Source organism: Enhydra lutris, unplaced genomic scaffold, assembly GCF_002288905.1.
Source record: "Enhydra lutris kenyoni isolate GAN:26980312 unplaced genomic scaffold, ASM228890v2 scaffoldscaffold38, whole genome shotgun sequence".
In the NCBI taxonomy this organism is placed as follows: domain Eukaryota; kingdom Metazoa; phylum Chordata; class Mammalia; order Carnivora; family Mustelidae; genus Enhydra; species Enhydra lutris.
Window position 1 is genome coordinate 5,798,956 of NW_019154122.1, and position 19,274 is coordinate 5,818,229.

The 19,274-nt window shown below is 54.9% G+C and overlaps 2 protein-coding genes across 2 annotated transcripts in view; one reads left to right on the top strand and one right to left on the bottom strand.

Moving 5' to 3' along the window:
• Window positions 1-2,566, top strand: part of LOC111154707 (transmembrane and coiled-coil domains 4) — an 88,450-nt gene extending 85,884 nt beyond the window's left edge. Inside the window, exon 16 of the mRNA XM_022514560.1 lies at window positions 1,464-2,566. Within this exon, the coding sequence (XP_022370268.1) occupies window positions 1,464-1,841 (378 nt within the window). The 3' untranslated portion in view covers window positions 1,842-2,566. The remainder of the gene's footprint in view (window positions 1-1,463) is intronic.
• A 1,127-nt stretch (window positions 2,567-3,693) lies between these two features.
• Window positions 3,694-15,500, bottom strand: LOC111154829 (5-hydroxytryptamine receptor 6). The gene is given in 5 exon segments (XM_022514757.1): window positions 3,694-3,718; window positions 4,643-4,773; window positions 4,775-5,113; window positions 5,314-5,472; window positions 14,787-15,500. Coding segments are annotated over 5 exon segments (1,368 nt in total).
• Window positions 15,501-19,274: the final 3,774 nt, after the last annotated feature.

Below are 19,274 nucleotides of genomic sequence, written 5' to 3' on the forward strand. Positions count from 1 at the left end.
CGCAGCCAGTAATGTCCACCCTCTGTGGGAAGACACTGCCCCCCTTAACCTCCACCCTGAACCCAGGGATCTAAAAAGTCCCTCATATGGGTGTGTACGGGTCTGTGTTCACTGAACACTGTTTAAAAGCATTTGTGAAGAACGAGGGGCACCTGGGTGGCACCGTCAGTTGAGTGTCTGACTCTTGGTTTCAGCTCAGGTCAAGATCTCAGGGTCGTGAGATTGAGCCCCGTGTCAGGCTTAGCATTCGGCCTGGAGTCTGCTTGGGATTCTCTCTCTTCCTCTTCCTCCTCTGCCCCTCCTGCTTGTGTTGTCTCTTTCTCTCTCTCAAATAAATAAATAAAATCTTTAAAAAAAAAAAAAGAAGGAAGGAAGGAGAAGTCAGCAGGCTCTGGTTATGAGAAAGTAACAAAACCATACAGGGAATTGTCTTCTTGCGTTCTTGAAAACTCATTTGAATAGCTCAGTGTGATTTGTGATTCAAATGGAAATGCAGATGTTATCAACGGAGCCTTTGTGTGGTTCCCAGAGTGTCCCCAGTGTTTCCCCCCACCCTTCTTTCTAAACAAAAAGGAATGTTCTGTCTTGCGCTTGCCTCTGGCACTGAAGCAGACCCTGTGCACTGAGTGTTGGGGTGGGGCGGGGGGGGGGGGGGGGGGGGGGGGGGGGGGGGGTGGCGCGTTGGTGGCAGGAGCTCTTGGCTGCATTTAAGGAGCAGATCTGAGCTGAGCAGACTGTCCAGGCATCATCTCATGCCCAAGCCCCATGTGGCTTTGCTCTTCACGTGTTGTGTCATTAAGCAAACCACCGTCCCTCTCTGGACATTGCTTTCCTCTTTGGTAACATGGCAGTGGTTTTCAAACCTCCCCTCCCCAGCTCATTTCTGTGAAGAGAACAGGCCCAGATTTAAAACCCAACTCTGACGTGTCCTAGCTATATGACCTTACCTCTCCAAGGCTCAATTCCTTCAGCTCCAGTCAGCAGCCAAAACCTGTCAACGGACTGTCTCCAATAAATTCATCTACAATGTGTTAAGGACATACTATACGCCTGGGGCATTGTCCATGATCACCGTGAGGCATCGGACGTTCTCAGTCTCCCCTACTTTTCACCCACTGACACATCCCAGCACAAAATGGGGTATCTCTATCCTTTGAGGAAGAAGATAGGCCTTTCTGAGTTCTCAACCTTGTCTTAGTGACGATTCCTGCCCCAAAGGACCCAGATTTTATAGAGAAACATCCTTCACCTTTATTTAATGAGCTCTGGAGTGGTCCTGAACCCAGAGGCTTCCCACCCCACTAGATTTGAGAGTCACTGAGAGCTGGAGTCCTGGCATTGGTGACCGGGTGGCTGAGGCTGCTGAGGGAGAGCGTGAGGCCCGAGAGCTCAGCTGGGGGCTCTGGGGAGGGCAGGGCTCTGACCACCGCCCCCCGGGGCCCTCACGCACTGTCCTCCTGCAGGTCAGCGGCCACTTAGACTATGCCAAGCAGATGGAAGTCATCCTGAAGACTGTGGGCATCCCCACCAAGCCAGGCTGGGATGAAACAGGGCTCCTGCTGGCTCCCGGCAATCTGCCCCAAGGGCAGCATCACCAGGCAGCAGCCTCCTCCTCATCGGACAAGGCCACACCCGGAGACAACCCCAAACTGGCCATATCTACCGACCCTAGCCAAGCCCAGGCGCCAACGGGGCTGGACCAATGTGAAGGACCCTCGCTTCCTGCCGCTGCCAGCCCAGCTGAGAGCCCCAAGATCTGCAGCCACGGCATGGGCCCCAACCCACTGGGCTGCCCCGATTGTGCCAGCGAGACCCAGGGGCCTTGCCCAGGGCTGGACTGACCATGGAAGGGGACTTGAGCTGCCTTCCCAGGTACCTCCATGTAGCACTCCCTTAGCCCTCCACCAGCTGCCCCACGTGAGCTCAGAATTTCCATCAGTGCCTTTCCCAAGCTGAAGGCTTTGGGACCGAAAAGAAAGGAACTGGAAAGAGGGGAGTCAAAAAATAGACAGCTTTCCCTCCCCAAGGAAGGAAGGCCAGAGCCCTGCAGAGACAACCAGCACAGTTTAGAGCCCTAGGACTCTATCAGCCTTGGGCTTCCTGTATTTCAGGCCACAGCTGTGGGGGCTGGCTGGCCATTTGGGGGCCCAGGGGGCTTCTCCCAGCCCAAGTAAATCTGGGTAGATGCCTGCTCCTCCATCCACACACCAGGGCTGCCCGCCAACCCACAAGCACCACTGATACACCTACAGAGCGGGTGCCGGTGGGGAGCCAGCAACTGACTGCTCTGAGGATGTGCAATCAGATGTGCCTGTACAGTTGTGCAGGCTGTGCACTGCAGAACCCCAGGAGCATGGACCACATGGATGTGATGTGAAGGGTCCTCCCAGTTGTGCTATGTGGCGCCCTGTATGTAAGTGTCACAGCATGGTGAATATATGCTGAGTCAGCATACACTATGGGTGGGAAGTGGGCCCGGTGACAAGGATGAGTTACACAGGGGAAGGATTTCCTATAGCAGGAAGGGGAGACAATGCTTATAATAAAAATAATAATTGAGAATTTAGGACAGAGTGCTTACATGGACTGTCTCAGCTGACCCTACCATTAACCTGATGAGGCGCTGCTATTATCTTCATGTTACTGAAAGTTCTTAAGACCCAGAGAGATTAGTTAACCTGCTCAAGATCACACAGCTGGTCAGTCTCAGATTCCAGAGCCCGGCTCTCAGCCACTGTATCTGTATCCCCGGGAGCCTCTTCCTGGGTTCCTTCCACTGTCCTTGAATGAGAGGCCAGAGATAGTTGTCTTCCATTGTGCAGATGGGGGAAGCCAGGGCCCAGGCAGAGGAAGTATTGACAAGCTCCGAGCGGGGCGGGGGAGGCAGCCCGGTGGAAGACTACAGAAGGAACTAGAATATTAGAGCTGAATGGGTCCCCACGTATGTGTGTGTTTGCTTGTTCATTCAACAAATATTTATAGACCCGCTTCTGCCAGTCCACACAGCTCGTTGCCCAGGGTCTCATCCCGCTTCACCAGCTGCTTCTCCAACCCCGGGGCCCTTCAGGCAAATCCAGTCCACACCACGGTCACTGCCTCAGCTAGTGTTTATTGAGAGTCCACACAGGCAGGCCTGGGGCAGAGGGGAAGCCCCAAAGAGCACCACGGCCCCTCTGTGGCCAGTGACTGGGGCCAGAGTTGAATCTAATCAGCACCAAGGAGAGCGCCAGGCCACGCGTGGAGGGCTCCCTGGGAGTTTGGGATGATGGATCCGGGGAGCCTCAGACTGAAAAGGACCTTATGGCAGGTAAACTGTGGGAACCAAGAGTCCCCCTCAAAAGCAACCCAGGTCCCTATGCCAGGGTTCACCAACCTGCCTGAGGGCAGCAACCCACACCAACTTCTTGCACTTCTTGCACTCCACTCTGCGTTCCTGAGCAGGCTCCAGTCCTGTTTCCCTGGCTGACCCAGGCAATGCCAGGAGGAGGTGGGGCCCTGGGCTGATGTATCCCCATCAGCTGGTTCCCTTCCAGGCCCAAGGAAGTCCAGGACGGAGGGAGACCTATTCCTGGTGCTGAGCAAGAAACTACCAGCTCCCACTTTGCCCTCCAGGAGAGATGGTGCAGCAGCCTGGGACCGGGGACGGGAGTCCCGTCCAGCATCCAGAGCAAGAAGCTGGGGAGCCACGGGCAGTCAGGTGGTGGGATCTGGGCCAGGCCTGAAGAGGAGGAGGGAAACGGGAAAAACAGTGGGAACAAACAGCCCTTTCTGGCCCACAGCGAGAGGCCACGGGGGCTGGATGCCCGGGAGTTGTGACAACGGCAGGTATCACCTACAGCACTACTTGTGGGTGCTAGGTAGTCTGTACGTGCTCTCCTAATTCTTGCGACACCCTATGATCAGGCATTGTTACCCTCACTTGTACACGGAACACCAGGCTCAGAAAGGTTAAGGGACCTGTGCAAGAGCTGGTGAGTACTGGAGCGGAGATTCAAATTTCTGTCTTCCTGACTCCTAGGTCAGGTTCTGTGCAGCTCCACACACAACCCACCCACCCCGCCCCGAGACGCTGTCCCGACTGAACACAGATCATCCTCACACTTAAAGATCATCCAAACCTGCACGTCTCAAACTACACTGTGCACACAGTTCACCGGGGGCTCCTGCTAACATGCAGATTCTGACGCAGCAGGTCTTGGGTGGGGGTGGGGGGGTCAGGGTGTGCATTTGTAACAAACTCCAAGGAGGTGACACAAATGCTGGTGGCCCGAGGACTACACTTTCAGGAATGAGGGAGCCAGCCCAGCCCTCATCCACCTCTGCAGACAGAGGCATCCCTCCCCTGCACTCTCATGAAATGTCAAAGATGATTGTCTTCACCCTAAGTTGAACCGAGAAGTCCTTTTCCCCTCTGCCAGAGTCCCCCAGCCACCTCCACACACACGCACGGGTTTTACTCGGCAGTGGGGCATCCTGGAGAAAACCGTCTGAACCAGCTATTTTCCCCCGGGGGGGAGTAGGGGCTGGCTTAGTGCCCCCGCTGACCCTCCGAGGGCTCCCAGGATACCCGCAGCCTCCCAGCCTTAGCCAAGAGCTGGTCCAAGGCCTTGGGGACTTGGTTCTATCCAGTACAGCTCCCCACCGACCAGCTCCAAGCCCGGGTCTGTTCGTGGGAGCCCCAAGTGGACGGAGCTGCAGCTGGGACTCCACGGGATCGATGTTGAAGAAACTGACCACCGCGGCAGCCCTGGCCAAGGCCGGGGGCTCCCGGGGGGGCCTCTCTAGGCAGCAGGGGCTGGGCCATGCGCTGCAGGCCGGAGGAACCACCGGAAGCTGAGCCCAAGTCAGAATTGGAGTCAGGTGGCCGGGGCAGGGGCAGCACGTGCTGCAGGCTCAGGCCCGGCCGGGGGCCGCTGTGAGAGGTTCGCATAGAGGGCGAGGCGAGGCTGGCACGGCGCTCCCCAAGGCAGCGGGAACATGGCAGGAACCTGCCCAGGGCCCGCTTGAAGTCCCGCATGAAGAGTGGGTAGATGATGGGGTTCATGGTGCTGTTACAGTAACCCAGCCACGTGAGAACATCGAAGAGTTCTGGGGAGATGCAGTCGCACACGGCCTGGAGAGATGGCGTACGTCATGCTTGGTCCCAGAGCAGGGTCACAGACCACCCCAGCCAGCATGGATGGGAGAGGCACCACAAACACATATGCCCTGAGAGGCAACCCACCCTCCTCTTATCCCCATGTCTGGGCTGGGGTGCAGGTCGGGGCCTCCCCAGCAAGGCCTGGACCCACCTGCCCCCTGTGGTGGCATTACCTGGGCTATGTTGGCCACAAAGAAGGGCAGCCAGGTCACAAAGAACATGCCCAACAGGATGCCCAGTGTCAAACTGGCCTTCAAGGCCTTCCTGCTGTGCTTGGTGGCCAGACGTCTGCTATCAGCTGACTCCATCCCCAGGCGTGGGGTCCTGGGTACCTGTGGAAGGAAGGCCACATCCATAAGTTACCTGAGGAAGAGCCCCAGTCTGACCCTGATCCCAGCCACAGACTAAGCCTCAATTCTAATTCTAGACTGAGCCTTAGTACCAGCAATAAACTGAGCCCTTCTGATCCTTGACGGAGGCCCAGCTATATAGCCCTAGGTTCCCCAAGAGCAGAACTGACCTTGACTCCAGAGCGAACCTTGATCCTGGCTCTAGACCACGCACCGACATCAGCAAGAAACCAAGCCCTGTTCAGGGTCCCAGACTAAGCCCGGATGGTTGCCATAGATTGAGACCTATGTAACCAAGGTCTCAAACGGAGCCACGACCCTGGAGAGCACTGATCCCAGCCTTAGCCCAGACTGTGGCTTGAGTTCAGCAACAGACTGAGCCCTGACCCTGACACGAGGAGCTCTAGGAAGGATAGTAAGACAAAGCCAACACTATCAGTTCAGGGGAGCCCCTGCCCACCTCGCCAAGGACAACACTCAGTACAAGTCAACACATGTGGCCACGAGCCCCAGCACCACACAAAGCCTTTGACCCTTCAACAACTAGTTGCAATTAAACCATACTTGACAAAAGAGGCCGTGCCACTGCCCAGGACGTGGCAATCTCTTCATAGAGAGATTTCCCTCATATTTGGGAGTAGTGATTTTGCCTGCACCCTTACCCTTACATCGCACAGAATACGGTGCTTTTCTGAAAACACATGCACAGAGTAAATGTTTGCAATAAATCCATTTTAGACTCCTAGGGGTGCTAGTGACCTCGGCATTGTACAACTCAAATTACACTGTGAACTGACAGACATCTTCATTCCCAAACATTGACCTCAAGAGCTAGAGCACGGGGAAGAAAAGAAGGAGAAAGGAGCTTCCCCCAGCAGCAGTCGAAGGGGACACAGGCATGAGGAGGTTAGAATTTGAGTTTGCTGGGGCGCCTGGGTGGCTCAATGTGTTATATCCTCTGCCTTCGGCTCAGGTCATGATCCTGGGGTCCTGGGATTGAGCCCCGCATTGGGCTCTCTGCTCGGCAGGGAGCCTGCTTTCTCCTCTCTCTCTTTCTCTGCCTGCCTCTCTGCCTACTTGTGATCTCTGTTTGTCAGATAAATAAATCTTTAAAAAAAAAAAAAGACACTTATAAAAGAAAAAAAGAATTTGAGTTTGCAGACTGGTGACCAGCAGTTCCAAAACACTAAAAAGGTCTGAACTAGACGATCCTTCTCGCCAGCTCTTACCTCAAATTTTTCGACCTCCTGAGCTCACTGAGAATCCAATGCAATCTACAAAACATTTCCCCAGAAAACAAAAAGCATATAAATTGTTACACATGCACACACAGAGAAGGAAAAAACATCCCATAATTCCAGTGGGTTCAGAGACCATCTCGAGGCCCGGCCACGAAACCCCCAATGCCCACGAAAGCTGGGACATAAAAGCCCCCCTCTAAAGTGCATGTTGTAATCAAGTTGGATTTTCATACACCAATTTTACACAAAGTGAGACCAACTTACATTTATAATTTAAGTAAATACCAGTATGCCAAGGTATGCACAGTTCATTGAACTATGTAAAGGTCGTATGTGTAGCCTGGGACCATGCCTGGCCTTTAGAAGCGAGGGATTCCTCTACTCTTTCTTTCTTTCTCCTTCCTTCCTTCCTTCCTTCCTTTCCTTTCTTTTCCTTTCTTTCTTACCCTTCCTTCTTTCTTTTCTTTTCTCTTTCTTTCTTTCTTTCTAAAATTTTTAAGTAATCTTGGGGCACTTGGGTGGCTCAGTGGGTTAAAGCCTCTGCCTTCGGCTCAGGTCATGATCTCAGGGTCCTGGGATCGAGCCCCACATCAAGCTTTCTGCTCAGCAGGGAGCCTGCTTTACCCCTCTCTCTCTGCCTGCCTCTCTGCCTACTTATGATCTCTCTCTCTCTCTCTCTCTCTCTGTCTCTGTCAAACAAATAAGTAAAATCTTTTCTTTAAAAAAAGATTTTATTTATTTATTTATTTGACAGACAGAGATCACAAGCAGGCAGAGAGGCAGACAGAGGAGGTGGGGGAAGAAAGCTCCCTGATGAGCAGAAAGCCCGATGTGGGGCTCTATCCCAGGACCCTGAGATCATGACCTGAGCCGAAGGTAGAGGCTTAAACCACTGAGCCACCCAGGTGCCCCAAATAAGTAAGATCTTAAACAAAAAAGATTTTTAAGTAATCTCTACACCCAACGTGGGGCTCAAACTCACAGCCCCAAGCTCACAGTTGCAAGCTCCTCCAACTGAGCCATCCAGGTGTCCCTCCTCCAAAATTTCCTATACTGCAGGAGAGCCCAGCTTAGCTCTTGAGGGAGCCAGAGGTGGGCTGATTACAGAGTAATTGAAAAAGTCAGAAGGAGGCAGGAAGGGAACCAGATTTCCAGGCAACCTTCGCAGATGGAAAGGGGGTGGAGGAGGCAAAGCCAAGAAGATGTGTTAGTCCTGGGAGCACCAAAGCCAAACCCCCACCCGGCTCTGGCGTAGAGAGGCTCCCTTTCAGCCCTGCCCATGTCTCCCTGCCTCCCCAGGGCATCCAGACTTTGGTGTCCTGTCCATGGTGCTGAAAGCCCAGGTAGATGCTATCTATCTTTAAGATTAAGGACGCTAGAATGGCGGTGGGCAGGAGCGGGGAGATGAAGCACACTGTAACTCCCACCTCTCAGTATGTTTATCCAGGTGAAATCTGGTTATATGAATACCAAAGACAAATTCACAAAGCACAGCCTAAGAGAAGCCTTTGATTTCTCCCCTCCTTCTTGGTGGGGCCGCCTTGTGCAGAGGCAAGAGCTGGACTTGTAAGACAAGTGATCTGGCTTCAAGTCATGCCTCTACCACTTACTCGCTCTGTGATCTTGAGACAGTCTCTGTTTCCACATCTGTAAAATGGGAAAAACAATACTCAGCTTGTGGAGTCGTTGTGAGGCTTTGGATAATAAATGCATGCACAGTGCCTGACACGGAGTTAAGTGCTACATACACAGTAGCCCTGAGGTCGGTTCAGTGCTGTGTGTTGGAGGCTGGGGGAATTTTGAGCACCCTCAGGAGCCCCGTCCTTCTGCTAGCAGCTCAGGCTCCCCAAAGCAGCACAGATGTCAGGACAAACGCTCTGACTCACCATGCTTTAACTAGGGAGGGAGAAAGGCTCTGCTCTTCTCTTTCATTGTCTCCTTTTCTCCCTCCCAGGGTAGACTCTGTATGGCTCCTTTGGCCCCACCATGGTCAGCCTGGAGAGCCTCCTGCTTCCCCCAAAGATCTGCCATGCTCTCACATTGCTGCCATCGATGGGGACAGATGATAGGGAAGGAGCGAGCCACCATCTCCAGAGGAGCCACTCACGCCGGTACCCCCCTGACCTCTGGCAACCTGGGCGGGGCAAGAGACAGCCCTGATCTTGTCAGAGCTCTAGGGCACTGGGGAACTGAGACCCTGGAGAGATATCTGGGTGGGAGGCAATCACTGGGAAAGGAGCTCCAGAGAAGGAATTAAAGATAGCCTCAAGTTCCCTCTCTAGGAATCTTCCTGGGAGAAACCTGGGTTTTTCTTTCTCTTCTTCTCCCCCAAAGATATGACCCAAGAACACAGGCAGAAGGGAAGAGAGAAGGAAACCAAGGCTCAGAGAGGATAGGGGACCTTCCCCAGGTCACACTGTCCCAGCACAAGGCCTCAAAGCAAAGCACCCCAAGTGACCCCAATCAGCACTTTGTCTACATTTAGGGAGCATTACTGTGTGTCAGCATCTGATCTTCCTCGTGCCATTCAGCCTTGACGTGAGGAAGGTATTAGTATCCCCATTTTGCCGATAAGGTTCAGAGAGGCAAAAGAACTTGCCAGCAGCCACACAGCAGATAAGGGCTGAGTTGGGATTCAAAGTCATTCCTAGCTCCAGAAATTGCATTCCTAGCTCCAGAAATTGCTTGCATGCGGGGGGTTACAGAAACCCCAGCACTGTCGCAGAGGCCCTCATGGGGCAGAGGCCAGTGGCAGCCGCCAGCCTCACCCTGAGGTCTAGCTCATGCCAGCTGCCACTGCCCTCTTCTCTCTGCCCTCGCGGCCATGTGCTGTTGTTTGCACGCCCCTACCACTGCCGAGGGCAGCCGCCTGGGTGACAGGCTGGCAGTGCCTCCCCAGGAGGCAGTCGCACAGACAGGTTCCCCGTACGATAAATATCCAAGCACATCTGTACACTCGGCATACACAGACATGTGTATGGCAACACTATTCCTGGAAAAAAATGGAAACAGCCAAAATGTGCACGGAAAGATGGCAGTTAAATAAACCATCGTACCTTCCCATTATAGATGACACACAGATGTTTCCAAGAATATAATTGGCCAAATGACAAGATCTCCAAGACATAATACCGATATTAAGTGGTAAAGGCAAGTTGCAAAATAGTAGGTACAACAGGACTCCATTTGCTTTAAAATTACACAAAACAGGGGTGCCTGGTGGCTCAGTTGGTTAAGCATCTGCCTTCAGCTCGGGTCATGATCCCAGATTCATGGGATCGAGCCCCGCCTTGGACTCCGTGCTCAGCGGGGAGCCTGCTTCTCCCTCTCCCCCGCTTGTGTGCGTTCACGCTCTCACTCACTCTCTCTCAAATAAATAAATAAATAAAATCTTTAAAAATATATTTTTAAGTAAAAAAATAAAAATAAAAAAATACACAAAACAAAGCACTAAGTCTCTTTGGATACATAAACAAACATGGAAACACACACACACACACACACACAGGAGTGGAAAGACACATCCTAAATCAGTAAGAATATCCCTAGGAATCGAAGGTAGCTGGGTGGGACTTGGGAGGTTCTTTCACTTTATCTCTATGGCTGGATAGTTTTAAAATTTTTTATCTATTTTTTTATAAAGATTTTATTTATTTATTTGACAGAGAGAGATCACAAGTAGACGGAGAGGCAGGCAGAGAGAGAGAGAGAGAGAGGGAAGCAGGCTCCCCGCTGAGCAGAGAGCCCGATGCGGGACTCAATCCCAGGACCCTGAGATCATGACCTGAGCCGAAGGCAGCTGCTTAACCCACTGAGCCACCCAGGCGCCCCTTATCTATTTTTTTAAGTAGGTTCTACACCCAATGTGGGGCTTGAACTCACGACTCCAAGATCAAGAGCCACATGGTCTATCAACTGAGCCAGACAGGCACCCTCTGGATTTTTATTTTAAAGTGTATTTATGTATTCCCCTGTATAATTCAAAATTTTTATAATCACCTACTTGTAGTGTGAGGGTTCTAAGACAGACTCTGGAGCCAGACGGTCTGGTTTCAAATCCTGGCTCTGTTACTAACTGGCTGTGTGACCCCAGGTAAGGAGTTTCACCTCTCTGTGCCTCAGCTGTCTCATCTGTAAAATGGCCATCACAGGGGCATCCGCCCCACAGGGTTGTAGTAAGGACTAGCGAAGGTAGCACGCACAGAGTCAGCTGATCCGAGCCTGGCACACAGTAAGCCCCATGGAAGCGTCAGCCAGCATTTCTGTTGTTAGAGTCCAGCTCAGCTCTTTGATTCTGGTGATGATGCTGTTATTGGCAGCAACGGAGGTGTTTTTTTTTCCCTAAAGAGACTCAGAGGGATGATTTCTCCAGAACCACGTATCTCACCACCGAGAGGAAAGGGGAGGAACAAACACATGCTGAGCACCTATTGTGTGCCAGGCTGACATACGTTGTCTCGCCGATCCTTCGAACAGCCCCAAGTCATAGGTGGCATTGCCCCTGGGGTAGCGGGAGCTGAGTGGCTTGTCCAAAGTCGTCAGCAGTGTTGGAAGCAGGATTTGAACCCCTGACCAGCCGGATGCCCAAGCTCCTACAGCCAGCTCTGGCTGCCCCAGACCCCCTTGTTCCCATCAGCAGCCCAGTCTGCCATGCTCAGCCTCGCTGCTCTGTCAGCCTCTCCCCAGCTCAGCCCCCTCCTCCCCCTCTGAGATATTTCTGTGATCACAGCCTCCTCCTCTGAGGAGGAAGGACAGCAATGGAAGGGAAGACAGATCGCTAAGATAAAGTGATGCGGAGTTGGGTGAGGGAGGGTGGAAAAGGCTGGTGGAGGAGGAGAGGAGGGGAAACTGATGGAGAGAAGGGGGAGAGGCAGATGGGAGGATGTAGAAAGCGGAGAAGAAGGTGAGGTGGACCTGGAGGAGAGAAGGGTGGGAGAAGGAGAGGAAGATGATGTGCAGAGGAAGGCGGTGGGTAAAGGGCTCCAGACCAAAGGCACAGGTCCTGACACAGAGACAAAGAGGCTGGGGAGGCAGGCACCCGGCAGACCTCCTTCTCCCCTGCTGCTCTCCATCGCTGACCTCCCACACTGGTCCCTCCCGAGGGCGAGCAGCGTCCCGCCCCGGCACAGATCTCTGCACGTCTCTCTCTCCCTCTCTCCCCTACACTGGCAGCATCTCACTCACTCTGAAACCACTCTCCCCGTGCCCTGCTCTTCATCCCAGCCCAGTCTCTGCTGCAGCTGGCAGTAAGACCCCTACCTCACAGCCGCAGGGCCAGGAAGCCCCGGCTGAGACCGCTGAGCTAACCAGTGGCTTCTGAAAAGCCGGTTCACACAAGTAGGCCAATGTGGGGGGTGGGAGGAGAGATTAAAATACTCGAGCCTGCTCAGTTACCATGCCCTCAAACCCAGAGGCTCTGGGGCTTCAGAAACCCATATGCCCCCACCCGTCCCCTGCGGAGAAGCTAGCAGCCAGACTGGGGAAGGGAGCTCAGGGCTATGTAGGGCTGAGGACTGGAGGAAAAGGGTCCAATGCACCCCAAGTTTTGTTCATTTTCATCAGTTCCTTTAGTCCAGGCACTGGAGCTTCCACTGCCCGGCTGGAAGCCTAGACTCTGGGACAGGCCAGCTTGGGTGGAAGGAAAGGGGTTGTGACCCAGGAAAATGGAGGAGAGGCCATGTTCCAGGAACAAAATCCCAAAATGCAGGCAGTTGAGCAGACAATGAAGAAAGCAGGCATACAGGAGGCCGGCTAAGGAGCTGAGTGGTTGGGAAGTGGAGGGGCCAGACCCCTCCCCTCTTTCAGAACCCCAGTCTCCCCATCTGCCCCATGGGGATGATGGTGGGTGTTTGGGGGACAAGCTTAGCCCAGTGTCAGCACGTGGCAGGCACAGAGAAACTGTGGGACTGTAGCGGTCGGCACCCTGGGGCTCCGGGCCACAGTCTTAGGTCCAATCCCGGCACGAGCCAGTTAGCCTCAGGGACAGAAATTGTGTCGTGGGTACCACTGGCACGGAGAATCCAGACCCATCCCACCCCAACCTCACCAAGAACAGCCACCTCCTCACATCCTTGGTCACTTGCGCAGAGCTCCCCGAGGTGCGGGAGCATAAGATGACCCGTGACAGAACTCAATGACAGAGCGAGAACATGAGACTTTTCCAGCACTCTCCCAGCTCCTTTTCTGGTTGTGTCAAGAGAAAGTGGGTGTTGATGCCGCTCAGTCTTTAACAACCCGCTAGCACCAAAGAGAAAGCGGGCCTGGGACTGGGCCCCTCGGACCTCCCCTCCAAACTCCAGCAACACAGCTGGGGTTCCTGAAGGGTGCGCGGCAGCTGTCTTTAGGACCACCTTCTGTTTATGGCCAAGGTACAGAGTTTCCATTTCTGGAAGAGATAAGAAGGGTCCTTTCTAAACCAAGGCATGGAAGGAAAAAGATAAGTGAGGCAGTGGAGAGAAATATGCAAAATACAGAAGAAGGGAGCCGCCTGAGGCGCGTGGGTGGGTGGAGAGAAGGCAGAAAGTCCCACGTGGTTCCAGATGCCTCCAGTTTGGGAAACGCTCCTTTACAAGAACCCAGGGGGAGAGGGTGCATGGCCCAGGGCGGCCTTCCTACTGCTGGAGAACCAAGTGAGGGTCTCAGCCACCTACTGGGATTCAGGAATGTTGTCCAGTGTGCACAGACAGAGGGAGGGAGTAGGACTGCAGCCTTGACCTCGGGTTCACTGAAGTCCTGTCCCCCTGGTTGATAGGGCAGCTGCAGCTCCAGGCCGCAGGGTCTGGGGGTGGGGGGCGGTGTCAGGCAAGCTCTCCCAGGGCCTGCCTTTCAGCCCCCGTCCACACAAACCCCCAGTACCTCCCATCCTGCAGGAGGCTCCTCCCCCAGACCGGAGAAGCCCTCAGGACCTTCCTCAGGGCCTGCCCCTAATTCTCTGCGCCTCAGGCCTGGTCAAGCTAAAGCCCCATTCTTTGGGGGTTTAGAACAATGGACAGTAAGACTCGGGTGCCATATGGCCCGAGTGACAAGAGCAGCCTACCCTACTCCAGACACCACAGGGCCTTAGCACTCACAAGTCATTAGTGAGCACCCAGGATGTACAATGGGGATCAAAACCACACCGGATGCGCCCAGCTTACACTCTCGTGGGGGAGATAGACAATGACCAATTCAACACATAAACCTGTGGTTGGGATAGAGAATAACAGGGTGAGGGAGCTTAGACGATCTGCAGACAGGGTGTTCCAGGACAGACACTGGGAAGAGGTGACCTGTGAGCTGAAAAGGAAGCAGGCAGGACAGTCCCGGGGGAAGAGCCGGCCAGGCAGAGAGGGAACAGCGATACCAAGTCCTGGACACCGACTGTAGTCTGGTGCCTTCCAGAAACATCAGAAGGGCTGGTGCAGAGGAAGAGAGGGCAAGGGGAGGAGGTGAAGCTGGAGAGCTTGGCAGGGGCACATTCCCAGGCCGGATCCCAACAGGGGTCTCCGCTTTTATCTTAAGAGAGACAGGACCACTTCTGTTTTGTCAAGCGCTGGCTCCCGGGCAGAGAGTCAACCCGAGTGAGTCTGGAGCGGAAGCAGGGGAAGCCGGCAGGAGACTAGTGACGGCTTCCAGGAAAGAAGCAATGGTGGGCTGCTGGAGGAGGGTGGCCTTGGAAGTGGGGCGTGTTCGGGAGGACAGCACCAACAGGCCTTGATAATGAACCCCATGAGCATGAGGGAGAGAAATTATTCCTAAGTTTCTGCGGGGTGATGCCCTGATGGTGCCATTTGACATGATGGGAAAGACAGGGGGAGGAGCAGGTGGGGAGGGGGGACACCCAGAATTCCCTTGGCCCATGTTACCTTCTGGAAGCCAACCCCACATGCTGGCAGAGCTGTCCTGGGGACAGTCAGCACTGAGTCTAGAGCGCAGAAGAGTCGGGTGTGTTGGAAATGGCCACTTGGAGGTCACCAGCAAGTGTATATATTAAGTGATGGATGCCCTGTGGGCACCCAGCGGCTGCTCATTGCTCTCCATCCCCTAAGCCCGGGTCTCCCTGCGCGTCCCAGGTACCTGCAGCGTCTCCAAGGCCTGGCCGGCCGCACCGGTCGTGAGCGAGGCCACCTGTACCGCCTGCTTGTGCGCCGCCAGCAGGATCCTGCAGTAGGTGTAGCAGATGGCGCCCGAGGGCAGGAAGAACGTGAGACCCGACGCCACGAGGACAAAGGGCAGGCTGGCCAGCAGGCGGCACTGGCCCGGGGCAGGGGCCCGCGCGCGGCCCAGCTGGTGCCAGCCCAGCAGCAGGGGCAGGAAGGAAGCGAGCGCGGCCAGGCTCCAGGCGCCCAGGACGAGCCCCAGGGCGCGCGGCGGCGTCATGCGCAGCTTGTAGCTCAGCGGCGAGAGGATGAGCAGGTAGCGGTCCAGGCTGATGAGGCAGAGGTTGAGGATGGAGGCGCTGCAGCACATCACGTCGAAGGCGGCCCAGAGCAGGCAGAGGCCGCGCGCCAGCACCCAGCGCCCGTACAGCGCGTTCAGCATGGCGGGCGGCATCACCACCAGCCCCACCATCAGGTCGGACGTGAAGAGCGACACCAGGAAGAAGTTGGACGTGTTGCGCAGCGCCGGCTGCGTGCAGATGAGCGCGATGAGCAGCGAGTTGGCCGCCGCCGTCAGCACGATGACCACGCACAGCGCGGCCGCCACCCAGCCGCTGCCCGCGGGGTGCGACGGCGGCCCCGACTCCCAGTCCGGGGTGCTGTGGTTGGCGGGGCCGGGCTCGGGGACCATGGGGGCGGGGGGCGGAGGGCGGAGGGCCAGGACGTCAGGCCCGAGGGGGTCCGGAGGACGAGGTGGGATGCGCGGGAGGCCTGAGGGAGGGACCTGAGCAGAGGCTGGGTGGGCGTCGTCAGTGAGAATGGACCGCCACCAAGGGTCAGGTGGGAAGAGAGGGACAGGGGCACTAGGTCAAGGGGCAACGAGCCAAGGAAGATGGAGAGGGGTTATATGGTGTGAGGTGGGGACACGGAGCAAACGGTAGGGATTTGGAAGGGGGTACCTGATGAGGTGCAGAGTCCCCGAGAGAGAGCAGGCGGGAAGTCAGGGACAGGCAGGTGACTGGGAGGTTGAACGGGAGGGGGCAGAGGCCCCTAGAGGGAAGTGCGGCAAGGGAGGGGCGGGGACGCGTGCCTGGGGCGGGGACCTGAGGAGCCGGGAGCTGGGACGAACGAGCGCGCTCCGCAGGGAGCAGCCCCCTCCGCGGCAGGTGGCTGTACCCGGGCGCTAGGTCGGGAGCCGCGGTTACTTGGGGTGGCAGGGCGGGGGCCGGTCAGCCACAGCAAAGCCCTCGGTGGAGAAAGCAGGTCTCCGAGCCGGCGCAGAGGCAGCCCGGGCTTGGGCGACTACGGCCCCCTGCGGCATGCGGGAGGATGCCCGGCCAGCCCGCCGGGACAGGAGCAGCAGCAGCGGCCGCGCGGCCGCGGGGTCCCCGGCCCTGCTCCCGCCCGCGCTCGGTACCTGGGCGCTCCGCGCTGCTCCGCTGCCTGCGACTGCGGCAGGCCCCGCAGGGCTGGGGAAGCAGGAGGCGGCCGCGGGCCGGGCAGGCGCCCAGGAAGCCCGGGAGGCACCGCTAGGGGCCCGCACCGCGGAGGAGCGGGTGGCGCTTCCAGGAGCGCGCGGTCCCCGAGCCGCGGAGCCTGCGCCCCGCCCCGCCCCGCGGTGGGCGGGGAGAACCGAGCCCCCGCCCCGCCGCACGCGGAGTCCTCCCACCTCCGGGTCGCAGCCTCCACAGTCCCTGCGCCCCCGCACACCCCTCTCCCACCTGACGTGGCAGCCGCGCAGGAGGAACTCAGAGGAGGGGCTGTGGCTGCCTTCGTCTAGGACTGCTCCCCAGTGGGGGAGCTGCCCGTCCGCAGTCTAGCGGGAGCTACCGGGGAGCTCGCTTGACACCCAAATGTGTACACACACACGTACACACACATATGTACATGTATCTAATAGTATACATAATATATAACAACCCATATAGCTTTTTTCGAACCTTTAAACAGCAGGTTACCTCCTCCTCGGGATCCTTTGAGCAGAAACCTAACATTCCCCGACAGCACCAGACATGAAGGATGAAGTCTGATGGGTTAGTCCTCCTAGTCTAACACAGAGTGTGAACAGATTTGGGAATCCCTAGGCCAGATGGGGTAGAGGCACTGCAGGTAGAGGGGGAGCACCCCCTGATCGTGCTCTCTCCCCGCTAGCGAAGGAGAGTTTGTACCGGGGGCGCCTGGGTGGCTCACTCATTAAGCGTCTGCCTTCCTCTGGGGTCATGATCCCAGTGTCCTGAGAGGGAGCCCTGTATCGGGCTCCCTGCTCAGCAGGCCTGCTTCTCCCTCTCCCACTCCCCCCTCTTGTGTTCCTTTTCTCGCTCTCTCTCTGTGTCATAAATAAATAAAATCTTAAAAAAAAAAAAAAAAAGGAGTCTCTACCAGACGCTTCACAGATCAGTACTGTGGATTCCATTCATTCACTCAACAAACATTTATTGAGCACCTACTAGATATTGGGCAGTGTTCTGGCCAGTCAGGGCACTACAGTAACCACAACTAAGATCCAGCTTCGTGGAGTTTCCTTCTAGTGGAAGGAGACAGACAATTAACAATAAGCGTAACAGACTTGTAAAGTCATCCTAAAGGGATCCCAGCTATAGGGGGAAAAAAAAAAAAAAAAAGAGGGGCGCCTGGATGGCTCAGTCATTAGGCGTCTGCCTTCAGCGGAGGTCATGATCCCAGGGTCCTGGGATCAAGCCCCACATGGGGCTCCCTGTTCAGTAGGAAGCCTGCTTCTCACTCTCCCTCTGCCCCCTGCCTGTGCTCCCTCTTTCGCTGTGTTTCTCTCTGTCAAATAAAATATTTTTTAAAAGAAAGAAAAAAAAAAAGAAAATGAAAAGCAACATAAAGGGAGTCTGAAGGGGAAGGGGGCCTTTTTCCCTCCGCAGAAAGAGAAAATTCATAGCCCCATGTAAAAGATTCCTGTGATGTCCCAGGGGTTTTATTCTCTGATTCCTACCACTACAATAATGCGGATAGGTAGGTGTTAAGCAGTGGGCTCAGAGAGTCCAGGGGCCTCACCCAAGGTCCACCAGGAGCAAGAGACCAAGTGGAACTGAAACTCAGGATTGCCCAACACTCAAGACAAAACCTCACGACCTTGCAGCACCCCACCCGCCCCCAAGCCACTGTTTGGGGCCCAGAGTCCCAGTCGTAGGGTCTACAGATGGGTCTAGGCAGCAGGAAAGGGAGAACTGTCCTCCCTCCCATGTGACACCCCTGTGACAATTTCTGCCATGCCCCGAAGGACAGGATACCAGGCACTAGGCTGAGAATCATAAAGACCAGATTTGGGATCCCACTGCTGTTGCTTACCAGCTCTGCAGACTCAGGGACCTCATTTATTTTTTTTTTAAAGGCCTAAAGAAAACAGGACAAATTTGTTCATATTTGTTCATTCTGGGTGACAGGTTCACAGACGTTTGTTATATTGTGATCTGTGCTTAACTATAATTTTTTAAAAGATTCATTTATTTATTTGAGAGAGAGCGTGCACACGGGTTTGGGAGGGAGGGGCAGAGAGAGAGAGAGAGCCTCAAGCAGACTCCCCACTGAGCATGGAGCCCAACAGGGGCTCAATCTCATGACCCTGAAATCACTACCTGAGCCGAAACCAAGCATGAGATGCTTAACCCACTGGGCTACACAGGCGCCCCTTAACTTATCGTTTTCTTTTTTTTTCTTTTTCTTTTTCAAGATTGGGCCTGGGTGGTGGCGCCACCTTGTGGCCACACTATTATCATGAATTTAAGAACTTTTCAAAAATTCCATGTCTGTACTCGCAAGTTTATTTTATCTGTTGCGGAATAATAAAGCCCCAGACTTCCTTAACCTTTCAGGGTAGAGAGGGGCCTCCAGGGATCCTCAGCCTTTGCCTGATTACTTCTAGCCACGGGGAGTTCCCTCTCTGGAGGAGAAGGCTGATGTCACAGTGGAACAGGTGACTCTTCAGAAGGCCTTTGGCCTGGACCTCCATGCCCACCGGAGCTCCGCATTATGGAGATGTAGAAACCGAGAGCCAGAGAGGCCGTGAAGCCTGCTCAAAGCCGCTCTCACGGATTAACTGCCTAAATTCCATGACGCCGGGGATTTGTCTGTTTTGTTCACTGCTCTATCCTCAGCACATAATGGGCTCTCAATAAACATCTGTTCAATGAATGAATGAGCAAAACTCTCAGTCCAGCCACCAGCAGTTGGGACCCAATCTTCGTTCTCAATAATTAGAGGAACAGCCGGCATTTTGCTCTTGTGTGTGGGTTTTATTCTGTAATGTAAGCTCTGCACCCAGCATGGAGCTTGAACTCAGGATCCTGAGATCAAGAGTCACATGCTCTGTGGACTGAGTCAGCCATGTGTCCTTACTACATGCCAGGCACTGTTCCAAACTCCACTCGCACATTCATTTAGGTAAAGCTCACCATGACCCTGGGAGTTAAAGGAGGTGTGATCATTAGTCCCTGTTTTG